The sequence below is a fragment of the Mastacembelus armatus genome, chromosome 15 (genome assembly GCF_900324485.2).
Source record: "Mastacembelus armatus chromosome 15, fMasArm1.2, whole genome shotgun sequence".
NCBI lineage: Eukaryota > Metazoa > Chordata > Actinopteri > Synbranchiformes > Mastacembelidae > Mastacembelus > Mastacembelus armatus.
Window position 1 is genome coordinate 10,717,209 of NC_046647.1, and position 13,319 is coordinate 10,730,527.

Consider the following 13,319-nt stretch of genomic DNA (forward strand, 5'->3'; position numbering starts at 1 on the left):
TGTTCCACCTCCATGTATTAAAATAAGAAAAAAAAAAGCAACTGTATGTATAACAGGCGTTTTAGGGACTGGGGGGCGTTTGCAGTTTGAAGATTGAGATTGTAGGATCTAGGCATTTAACCCCGCTGTGCATTCTGCCATGTCCACGACATGTCAAAAACCATTAGTTTCCCTTTTCCACCTGAGGCAAGAGGCCAGGATTGAGTCCTAGTCATGAAACCATCTTTCATTTGGATGAATGCACTGGTCATAGCTAAAAAAGGTCACCAAACATTATGCAAAAGTAGAAAGACAGGTTGAATTTGTCTTCTGTTTTTTCCTGTTGCCCAGTCACTTTATGCATGCTCGCAGTCTAACAAATGTCTGCGATTTCGGCCTGCAGCTGGAGTAAATGCTACACTTGTTCCAACAGTACTGCTGCTGTGTGTTTTGAAAAGTCATTTTCACACTGCTTTAATCCCCTATAGCTTTTGTCAAAGCCTTCAAACAAATAAGTTAACAATTTCAACGAGACAAGCAGTGGCATTTAAATTCTGTTTGAGAGCTATCTGTACTATGAACATCTTCACAGAACCATATAGTGTCAGTGTTGCTGAGTTGTTTTCCATTCCCAACAGTAGATTACTTCATATTTCCCAACAAATATGAGACTGCAATAATCATATTTCCTCCAAAAGGAAGCGTTACTTTCCTGGAGGTTATCACACTATACAATAAAGTTCCAGTGTAAGTATTACAGTCATATACTATAATGTGGAAGAGATTACACGTATTACACTTTTTTGATTTCTAAATAGTCATTACACAGGGCAGTAATTACTGAATTCATATTTGCCCCATCATGTTAACTGTGTTCACAAAAAGTGCTGCACAAATGATATTACTGTATTACTAGTAACACTAATGAAAAAGATAATAAACACAGGTTCGTTTTTGTCTATGAGTAATTGTAGTAAATGTTGAGGTGATTAATATAAAAGTGAACTGACGGTTAACCAGAAGATGTAATGTAGCTGATCATCTGCTACTTAATTCTGTGAGTAAGCAACAGATTAATTTGGGTATTCATTGAGTTTGACTGTGCTATTACAGGTTTGTCTTAATTCAATCAATCTACTGTATTGGCAGAGAAATAAATATTAAACTGGCACACAATTACATGCCACAATAAAAGTGGTAATTTATAAGTAGTCTACTGATTTGTCGTACTGTGAATATACATTATAGGTGGATTATTTATGTGTACAGAGAATATATTGCAAATAGGATGGGCAGTGGCCTTTTTATCCACTTTATATTCTAGACTGGAAGCTCGAATGTGCAACTTTTACACGTGTGTTATACCTAGGCTGTTTAGGGCTAAGAACCAGAGATGAGAAAAAAACTCAGCAACACTGGTATTACTCTCAACAGTTGCTAGAAACAGAAACAAAAAGCAATTAAAGCACATGCCAAGTTAACATAAAAACATCCTAACAGACCAGGCTTCAACAGTTGACTTAATAATCTCTGTCATTTTATCACTTTTAAGCATTACCAGATGTTTTATGATAATTAAAGGCAGAGTGCATGACTCACCTGTGGGGTAGCGCTCAATGACTGGCAGGTCATCCACCTGCAGAGTGGCATTACCCCCACTCCTCGTAAACTTCACTATATGGTACTTTCCGTCATTTACAAACTTTGACGTCTCCTCAATGTTAATGTCATCTGTTCCGACGTTAAATACAACGGCAACGTTTCCTTTCTCCTGAAAAGACAGAAAAGAAAAGGTTCTAGTGACAATAAATATTACCGCTTTGAAATGCTTAGCTTCGTTAAGGGACTGTAGGAAAATTATTAGGTGTCAAGGAGGTTCAGTAAAGGTTGTGTGTTTTGTATTTTTTTCTTCATGCTGAAAGGAGGTTAGTTAGTTACTGGTGCCACCTTCACTGATACAGACTTGCTACATGAATAAAGAATGGCTGGAATATTTAATAAACAGAACACATCAAGTTATTATTCCACTAAAATATAATGGTTTAAATCTTAAACTCTTCTGACATTTTATGCTATAAATTGCAGCATTCAATGTAAAAATCAATAGTGTTATAATACTTTAACATATTGTGAGGATATGTTACTCATAATCAAAATCATGATAAAAAAAAAACACTTTAAAAAATATATAAAATAGTTAAGCTGGAGGGCAGTGTTCAGCTTGCCTCCCCTAAAATAATTATTTTCATACAGTCCCTAACACATTTATTGGTACTCATAAACATCTATGACCATAAATGAACCCCATAAACTTTGTTCAAAAACTTGTCGTTTGTAGGCCTCACTAAGTCTGCTTTAGCTGGACTACACCATTTATAGCAGACTGCTAGCTCAATGAAAAGGACCATATGGTCATAGTTTTTTGGCCTGGCACCAGTTTTAAACATAAAATCTCATCAGAACAGAGGGTCCAAAGGAGGGTTAGGGTTGGTGCCAGCATCCACCCAATTCTAAGGTATTCTATAGGTATTTGTTTTAGTAATAACTCCTTATTTTAATTAAAATCAAAAAAAGACTCTGCACTGAGCAATTTTTAATTCTTTCTTGCATTGCTGTGATCATAGGGTATCACCCCCTACAGTAACATATACAGCAGCATACAGTGCTCTCCCTGAGGAACATTTCTAATTGCAACTTCTTTTGTGTGTGGATATAAAAATGTTATCCCCAGTGTATATTTAAAAACATGCTGGGTTGATCATTGGACAGGTAGCTATGTTTACTGCAAGAAATACTTACTGAAATCTAATACACCGTAACACAACATCCCGCTATAAATGATCAACACCTCTTTAATGCAAATTTGACAAAAACATTAACACCTTCACAAAGAGAGGATTTATTAAAAAAAACTTGTTTTAGACAATTAGTTTTAGAGCTGTCTATCTAATGAACTGTGAACTGAGTGTATGTTGTTCTTGAACATAGTGATTGTCCTGAAAATGTTGTGTTCTTAAAAACACTTTGAAAACCCTAAAGGAGCGCTAAAACTTGCTGAAAGGGGTGTCATTGAATCTGAGCAGTTTGCATGAGAAAGACTGAATCATCAAACTGCACTGCTGTCATTGCATAAAACCATAACCATGGAAACGTAAAGAGAAGTATGAACCTTGCTTAGCATCAGTCTGCTCAGATTCACATTTGATGGTCATCTACTCTGAAAAGGCTCCTTTTACAGTACATGATGGAATCCCTGAATCTTACTGCTTAATCCAGCTAAGATGAGTGCGTATGTTGCTGCAGCCTCTCTCCTTGCTTATAAGCTGCAGTGAAAAGAGCATCTGGTTGGAGGCTCAACCTGCTGTAGCAGCGTAGCACTCTGCATGTCATTATCCAGTCAGCACAGCCAATAGTACACTGCATCTCCATCTCTCTCTCTAAATCTCCCATATGCATAAACTGATTCTTTTTAAAGCCCCCAACCAAACACACGTACACACACACACACACACACACACAGACACACACACACAATCAGTCCAGTTCCCTTAAAGTGCAGAATGAGTCGAGCATGTCTCAAGAGCCAGAAGCTAAAGAGCAATTAAAACCATTTGTTATGTGTCACACCATGTAGCTAAAAATTAGGACAATGTATTATTTGTAATGTAATTTCAACAGATTATATAATCTGATGCATTAAAGCAACAGTGCTAAGACAATTTCCTGACTGCTTGCAGACATAGACACCAAACTACAGTGCAAAAACTGAAAAGCAGATTCTGCTTTTCACAACAGAACGGGTTAGGGGATGATCTGTAGTAAAATCTTATCAGTGCCATTTCGAAAGATTTGCCCCCCTGAAACCCTTCAACAAGAGCCGCAGAGACAGCAGCTCCTCAGACGCTCTAAATGCATAGAGAGGCAGCAGATATCATGACCCTCTGCCAGCATCAGATCTCACACCAATGATGGTTTTCACACTTTTTTTTTTCCTTATATTTAAAGCACCTGAATAAAAGGTTAAATATAAAATGAGACTACAATTTCCAATTCCAAAAGGTAGCTTTCTTTCAAGGACTACCACACACTGAACACATTAATTGAGAACTTTTTAATACCATTGCGCTTGAAAAAAAAAAAAAAAAAAGAAACTGAAAAAAGGTTGAGTGGAGGAACTAACCCAATTAAAATCATGCTTTTAATAGTCTCCTTCAATTGACTTTGAATGCTCCCTGTGGTCTTGTTAATACATTTACTGCATTTAGTCATAAACTTTCAACTCACATTTCTATAACATAAAAAACCTTGCTTCACAGTCTTATGAAAAGACGATGAGGCAGATAAAGTGGTAACAGACAAAAGGACAAATCCTCACACCATCAGATTTAGGGCGTCATAGTCAGCTGAAAGATAACAGCTCAATCTTAAGGCAAAGAAAATACAAGGCAAAATTTCTGACATACTTAGAATCTATGTTTTCTCACATATGAATATGAGTAACTTTGATTCTTATTCCCTCTGCCTTTTTAAGGCTGGCATTTGCTTTAAACACCAATATATATATATATATGTATTTCCTAAATAAAAACCCAATACAGCTCGTCATTTCCTGAAATTCGATCCATTTAGACAAATACTTTCTCAGTTAGTTCACCACTACGTGGGGTCTAATTCTGGAGCCCTAATAGGAAGTAGGCTTATGTCAGCGAGTGATTGATAGCTGCTTATATAAACCCAGCCATTTACACCCTGTACGATTTTAGGGCTGCTCACTTGATAAGTGCTACTCCCCATGGGGCTGCCCCCCCCAAGGCACTTAGTGTATGGTGCACACATACCACATGAGAAGAGCTCAGCCCTGCCTGACACTGTGCACGCTGCCTTGATTAATTGCTCATCAAGCTGCAATAGAGTTTAATTAACTGATGAAGTTGATCCACCATTCTCCTCTAACCTCCTCTTTTTTTATGCTTCTCATCCTTGTGCAGCTGGAGGGTGGAGTAGCTGCAGCAATACTCAGGGTGTCAGTTCCTCGTTAAAACTCCCCATCTGCACTCATTATACAGCCATAGAGATACTTGTTTTACTAGCGATAAAGCTGTGAAACAGCCTCTGCAGACCAAGTGTTTTTGCTGAAATTATTTGGAGCACTAAGTAGCATAATTTCTTTTCTTTCAATCATGTCAACAAAACTATGTCTGAACAAATATGTGTTAAATGCTTCAAGGGTGAAACTGACTTAAATATCTGGTAATAATGAATAAATAAAGTAATAAATAAATCAGATTTGTCTTGTTTTGTTTTGTTTTGTTAAAAAGATATGGCTCTAATTTACTTGAGGGTCAAACAATCCATAAACACACCGAGCTGAAATGATCCACATATTTGAAATGGTTTACTGGAGCGAGCTGATTTCCCCAGCCCACATAAAAGACAAAATAAAAAAGAAAAAAAATAAAAAAATAAAAAAAAAGGTGAGAAGTGGTATTTCAGATGGTGTCAGCCCTCTTCTCCAATCTCTACAAAAAAAAAAAGAACACCATGATGTAGGCTGTCCTAATGTTTTGCTTGTTTATGAGTCATTCATGTTGACAACCATTGTGCACCCGTCACATTTCATATCTCACCATTTTGACGCCATGGGACTGCAACACATCTCCCTCCAGTGAGCATATCTGTGAGGGGTCTGTTAGCAGGTGGGACAGCACCTCCGTTATCCCTTAAGTGTGACTTAGTGTGTGTGCGTCTTTTAAGCTCTCCCCTTTAGAAGCTAAATGTGTTAATGTAGCCAGGGCAAAGCAGACTGTACTGTTCACCTTATCTTTTAATTACTCCTGACAGTCTTCTGCTTCTCCCTTTTTTGCAGAAAAACTTAATAAAATTACCGACGTAATGAAATAATTAGGAGAAAAAAAAAATAGATAAAGCATGTGGTGCGTACACTGTACGTTATGCTGTAATTTATGAAGGCACCTGCAATTACGGGTATACAACCATATACAGACACATTAACATGCATATGAGGTACTTACACATTAGCAAAGTTTGGAGTGTAGTAAATTTATGACAAACCTGGGGGCAGTATAATATTGAGGCTATGGTGTTGCAGAAAATGAAATTTCAGCCTTATAGAAGCAGCATATGATACATTAACTCCCTAATATTCAAAACGGTTTAATGATGTTACGGACTGTGACAAACCTACAGTATATTGTCTCTGTGGGTTTGAAACCAGTGATGCCTGTATATTCAATTTCATTTTGTACTTTCCGTCTATAGTTGTAAAAGCTACAGTATTTCAAACTTCATCTGTGATATGAAATCCGTAATGCATGCAATTCACGTCACCTATATGCATACGGTGGTACTGTGTTTACACATAGTGGACCGTGCCACCAAATAAAACTGCCACAATGAAAACAACATGCAGATTTTGGGGCTTTTTAAAAAAAAAACAAAAAAAAACACATCAATGTGTTTTCTCTATCTGTTCCGATCGGCACCCAAACTATTCTTGTACATATGGTTCTGTATCGCTGGTGCTATTATGTTGAGGAACATAAAATCTTTAATCTGCACACATTAACATCACCACACTATGACTTCATTGTAAGCAGCTTTAAGTCTCAGGATGTTGCTCTTTTTGAACACACAGGTGAAGAATAAGTACGCCTTGACATTGAGCATGTGTGCGTTGCAAGGGTTCAAAGCATGCTGTATAATTTTCAGCGATTTTGTTCTCTAACTTCACCAGCCATTAAATCATCAGTAAAATGGTGGGCATGTTTTTGACCTTACTGTTTTCTTTAAGAGCTTCACCGCTTCGAGCATTCAGGATGTTCATAAAATGTATTTATCAGTTGCTAAAAACACAACCCTGTTTATTGAACCGCACTGAAAATGTACAGTATCCAGAGATACGTAACACCACAACTAATGAAAAGAGTCAGGGACTCATTTAACCTGTAATGTTTCATAGACATACCAATATACAATATACAATCCCGCTATAGATATGGTCATTTACTGTAAAACATTTTCTGAAGGAGAAAACTGTTAAAAAGCTATTTCTATGGATTGGAAGCTGCTAGTCAGCTATCAAAAATGGTATAAAACATGAAACAAAGTAGACACAATTCACCTCCCCTTTCATTTCACCATTGCCTTGGAGCATTTCCAGTGTGGCGAGGAATAAGTGCGTTTGCTGGGTGCTCAGCTTATTTCAAAATCAAGTCCGCCAGCTAAAGTGCCTAATTATCTGTGAAGTTGTTTCCATTGCTAGGAGACTCTCTCAAGTGGCCTTCTATAGGGGTGCTTTATCAAATACCTCAAGTTAATAAATCATCAGACCAGACGGAGCAGTTTTTTGAAAGAGAGCACTATAACTGGAGACAAACGACTATTTTCTTATTACAAGGGGATATCGTATGAAAATCATCAGTGCTGGTGTTTAAGGTACCAGCACCTTCTTTGTGAGAAGAAAACATACTTAAGAGTAAATGCTTTAATGTGGGGAATTAACAAGGTAAAGGTATGGTTTTCTCCTCATTAGTGGTACGGATGCTCCAGAGTTTGGACGTTTGCATCCAGTTAGAAGTGACAGGATTGTCCGCAAGGAGTTGGTCAGTGGCGCCTTTCAGAAGGTGCTGCTTGTCTTTTGCCGAAATGACATTTGCTCTTCATCTGTGCTCTTTCTCTTGCTCCGTCTTTGGCCCGTCTGTGACATATTCCATCAAGCGAGGTCAACAGATAACTGAAATTTCGCTCTCTCTCTCAAAGAAATCAATTCAGGTTTCAGGTGATTCTACTGTCTGTCCACTTGTGACAGCTGGCATGCAGTGGGAGGGTGTGCTGACCTTCATCTCTGTCCTCTCTCCGCCAGGACTTGCTTCTCCCCCCCTGAGCGCACTCTGAGTCTGAGTCTAGCTCACTTCATCTGTACAATTCATACAGCACGGCTTTCTGGCTAAATAAGATCAAACATAATCAAGTGCATGTGCTTTGGGGAGATTGGGGATAGTGCAATCACCTTAGTAAAAAAGGAGACAAAACTGTGATCTCAGGTGGATCTGGGGACATATGCTTGAAGGCAGGGAACATATGCTATGACAGAGCACTTATCCTCAGAAGGAGACCTCTAGGCTTTCAACATAAGGATACAAAAACAGTAAACACGACATTACAGGTCAAAATTACACAGAGGTTTTCTGAGAAAAGTGTAATATTAAAGGCAGGGTCATGCAGATGTTCTGGATTTGTTCTCACCTTTTATAAAAAGTCATATTATTTCAAACGTTTTCACTGAGCCACATTTCTTGTAATAATGAGATTGTTTCTCATAAATATGCAAACCCACCTCGTTCTACTGAGATCTGTTCCACTACGTCTTCTCACCGTGCGAGCTCTTCGTGTAATTATGTGACAGGTTTGCTAATCTTGTAAAAGGTGTCACACACATTTCACCTCAGTAAAAGCAATTGTAACACAGTTCAGTTAAATTGTGTCACATTTCCATAATAATTGCATTGTTTTATTATTGATAATGATATAACAATACGCGTCACACAAGATATGTGACTTCATGACTTAAAAAAGATTTATCTATGGATTTGGTGTCATGATGATCTAATGGATTTTTTCCATACGAGCCAATGGTTAAAAAACAAACCCAAACAGTTTTTAACTGGATCATTTTGACAACAGGTTTAAAAACAGAATAATGTTGATGAGATAGTCCATTTCTGTTTACTTGCAAATAACTTGGAAATCTGAAATAAATTTCCAACTTGGCAAATTTTTTCATACTGACAAGAAAGGCTTTTTCTAAAATGTGAAAAGTGATGCTACTATTACAGCTTTGTATCTGTACCATACATTACAAAAAAAAAAGTGTAACAAATCCATTGTGTAACAATCCAACACTTCACATGATGAGAACTGGATTACTATTTGGAATATGCATCTATATGACAACATTTCTATTACCTTGTGGCTCAAGTACTGCTTCAAACTCCAAAAGAGAGAAACTATTCATTGCTGAGTGTGGCTGGATACTCTGATGCTGATATATTCTCACCTGATGACACTCAAATGTAGCTGCTTCACAGTAAAAGCCTCATTTCTTTACACATTACCTTCACCAGATTGTGGACAGCTGGGAGGCTTTTACTGTCAAGCAATTTCAGACCCATTGCATATGCAATAAGTATAAGTGTTTTCATGTAGCTTGCAAAGCAAACCTAATTCTCAATACAACTGAAACAATTCCAAATACTGTTTGAGAGAAATGGACTTAATTACAGTATTAACAATGCATGGCAACCAGTGAGCAGGAGATACTGGCTGCATGAAACATTATTGTGGATTAACTTTTTTTTTGGGGGGGGGGGTGTGTATATATATATATATATATATATATATATATATATATATATATATACACATATATATATATATATATATTTTTTTTTTTTTTTCTTAAACAGAGTCGAAGGAAAGCTTGGAATAATACTTCTCTTAGTGTCCAATTTTTTTACTTGCATAGTCTGTCTGACATATACAAATTAATTTAGTGTATGAGCTATGTAGTTTGTTCACTGATGTTTGCAATCTGCATAACAATCTTGAGCTAAATGTATTATGTTACTGTATAACCAATTACTCTTAGCAATTATTTTTTCTGAATGTTCCCAATAAACCACCTTAAACAAACTATACAAGAAAATGAGCTGAGAGAATTATGGTAAAGAGGCCAGTTTGCTTGTCTCTTGCCTCCCGTGTTGTTCACTGAAGCGGAAACATTGGAATAAACAGTGGGATCACAGTCAAAAGGGTCGTGGGAGGTCATCACATCACAGCTTCTCAACAGAGCCCAAAAACAAAGAAACAAAAAGAGGTACAACCAGCTATCACCTAAATGTCACACACTGCACACTATTAATATGCTACTCATCTACTTACTATACTGGGGAATATTTCTACAAGTACTTCTACAACTTATATCTCTACTTCTGTTTTTGCAAAAGAAAATGCTTTTTTTTTTTTTTTAAATCACAGGTCTGTCAAATAAAAATAACATGAAGTGATGAAAAGACTGTGACCCGGGAAACAACACCACAGCCTCCATGCTGTACTATAGATATGTCTTCCACTATAGGCGCTTCGAAATAAAACTAGCACGTTGTTGGAGTTAGAGAAGTGCATGTCATCCAACAAGCTTCAACAGGCAGAATGAGCATCAGGGGCTAGAAACCACTGCCTGTTCAATCTGCAGCACAAAATAATTTTAGAACCTCCTGTTTTTAGAAATGTAAATCGGAAATAGTCTGTAAAATAGTCAACAGCTCATACTGATGCACTGGTAATGCAGTGACAAACAAAGGAGGAACTTTGATTATGAATATTGGAAAGTGTTTCCAATAAATCCGTATTATGTTCCCCATTATTTGATCTATTTTATTTGGTTTTATTGAACATTTATATTACTTTAAAATCTTCTGTGTTTGGTTGTGGTCATAACAAAAATTAAACATTTCAGAAATTATTTGTTCAGTTCAGTTTTTCTTACTCACAACATGACATAATAAGCTTTTAAGCAATTTGCAGTTTTATTTCATATACTATATATATTTACTATATATTTAATAGATGGTCTGTACACAATATATTGTAATTGTACATAGCTCTAATATTAAGTGTTAAATGTCTTCTAATGTACAGTCTCTGACAACAATTATAACTATAACTTTTACTATAGTGTCATATATCTGTTGCATAAATCTCCAATCTTGTACCAATGTAAAAGTGCAAATATTCATAAATTATTGGCTATTCACTGAGCAAACTGTCTTTAAACTGTAATCTAAAGCTGTAACAAAGAAAAGTGTTAGCATGGAGGTTAGAGGTTATTGAGCTTGTTACCATAGTGATGATGGGAAGATAGAAATACAGTTACAGCAATTGTCTCTAATCACAGCAATCAGCCACAAGAGAAACATGTAGCTAATGTTACTTTACATACTGAGGGCTGTGGGAATTAGTACCCAAAATGCAATTTTCAATGTCAAACTTAATTCAAAAAGTAGAATGAGAGAAACAGCACTGATGCTATATGTCGTCTCTGACTGTAAAATTCTTAAATCATTTTCCTGTCGAGTTGCCCACAGCTGTAGTGGCCAGATGTGATGTGTGGCTAGGTATTAACAGGGAAATGCACTACCAAATATCAAAATAAACCCAGGAATGTAGATTGCCAGTAGGTGTTACTTAATAAGGATGAAGTGTTTTAGGGTGGGTTTTTCCTCTAAGAGCGCCCTGGAATACTTGTTTCTAATACTTCTACAGACCTGGGAAACTGCCAAGCTTTAAAATTGCCACCATCAATCAAGTGGTTTTAAAGGATGCAACAAGCAATTTCATGGATGACTTTTTTCAACTTCTCTAACATTATTCCCCATCAGCCTCATGTATTATTGTGCCATTTTTTTTTTCTTCAATCCACCCCAGTTTCTCCTATTTCAAAGCCACGGACTAAAGAAAAAAGTGTTTCAGTGCCATCTCACTTATTCATGTCTGCTGACTTCTCTGTCTTTTAATGTTAGCATAGCTCTAACAGATTTTTCTATTCCTACGCTGGAGCACATTCATATCCCAATACATGAAAAGATTTGGAACAAAAAGTCGACAAGGACTGTGCATTACTTAAACCTCAGAGGTATAAATCTCATCCTAGATTTTTCACATCATGAAGGATGATGGTTGTATTCACAATAGCAAATACTGTAGCCAGGGTGAGATTTAATCAATTCATCCCAATCAATGGAAGCTGAACACATGAGCAGATGTGATATGAATTGTTAGTGAGAGGGATACAAATAAATGACAGAAATAAAAATATAAACACAATAGAAGTTAAGGTAAAAAAAAAAAAAAAAAGTCTAAATACAGAGAAAGTACCTTAGTACCGATTCCAGGTTACAAAATAAAAACACTCCCATCCACTGCTCATGTTGTCTATTTATACTATTTGGCCACAATAAAAGTAATTTAACAGCAGCAGTCAACCTTATAGAGCTGTAGTGTCCCACTTCATAGGAATTTAGGAAAAGGAATTTGCTATAAAAAAAAAAAAAAGATAACGAGGGATAACCATGAAAATGTGTTATTTCTGCAGTAAATGGGATATTTACTGAATTGCTGTTTTTGTTTTGGTTTTCTCAGACATACCTCAAACGCCTGTCTGCTCCTAGGCATATCTTTTCAAAACAGAAGGGTGCCCGGTACTTACCCAGAACACCCTAAAGAGATATGTAATCATTGTCTTCATCCCTGGGTCGAGCAGCTACTGTATTTTTGAGTGAAACTGATCCAGTATCTCTGATGGATGTTTCGATATATACCAATAACCTCACTAGAACCGAGAGTATTAAAAATGTATTGGGTCTTAGTATTTTCTGATGTGCTTTTTTGTTATCTTTACTGACATGTAATTTTTGTGGAGGCTGTTGAGTACACAGCTGAGTGATCACTACAGACAACAATAGTTTTCTCAGTTAGAGCCCACAAAAGCTATTCTACCATAAGTTAATGACCTGCTGCAGTCGGCCAATCACCGGCAGCCACGGGATTTCAGATCTATACATTTTAAAAAGCGGTTATAGTTGAAGATTCAGCTGCTAGGCTACTAGGTAATCTTTCTCAGAAGAATACTAACACAAATGGGCAGCATTGTTAAGATTTCGATCCAGCACTTTCAGATTAAAACCAAGTATCGGGTTAGATGCCTTCTGCTTGATTTTACAGGCTGTGTGAGCAGCCATCAACACTCTGCACATACTGCAAGGATTTAAAATTCTTCTCACTCCTCTGTCCTGTGGCAGCCTGACATTATGGCATTGAAGAAAATGCCTGCTAGGGCCACAGAGCAAGGTGACAGGTCTAGCCAGGAGCCATCATTATAAGCCAACCAAGTCAGTCTTAAACCCAAATACATATTCATAAAATGGCAGAAACCATGCTTTTCTTTTTTTTCCTCTCCTTTCTTCAAATTAACACACTCCGATTATAATCATCAGAATTGATTTAAATTGATCTCAATCATCTAAATCAACGATGAGATGCCACAACTGTGTATTAATGTTCTCTAAAGATTCAATCAGACAAAAAAAAAAAGCCTCATCCAGCCCCCTCAATTTCAGGATTGTGTCCAATTATTCTCACTTGTCATTTATTGTGAATGCGGTAAGGAACACCTGCTCAGGGGATAAATGGAGTGGGGTGAAAATCTGCCAGTGAACACACTGACAGTGGTGCTGACAGTCCCCCTGGACGGTGATGACAAG

General features: G+C 37.0%; 1 protein-coding gene across 11 annotated transcripts in view; it reads right to left on the bottom strand.

Moving 5' to 3' along the window:
- The window catches only part of LOC113131782 (neurexin-1a), a 231,017-nt gene that overhangs the window by 41,309 nt on the left and 176,389 nt on the right, over nt 1-13,319 (bottom strand). For all 11 annotated transcript variants that reach the window (XM_026309436.1, XM_026309435.1, XM_026309441.1 and 8 more), the window contains one exon: nt 1,579-1,750. In XM_026309436.1, coding sequence (XP_026165221.1) covers nt 1,579-1,750 — 172 coding nt within the window. The remainder of the gene's footprint in view (nt 1-1,578; nt 1,751-13,319) is intronic.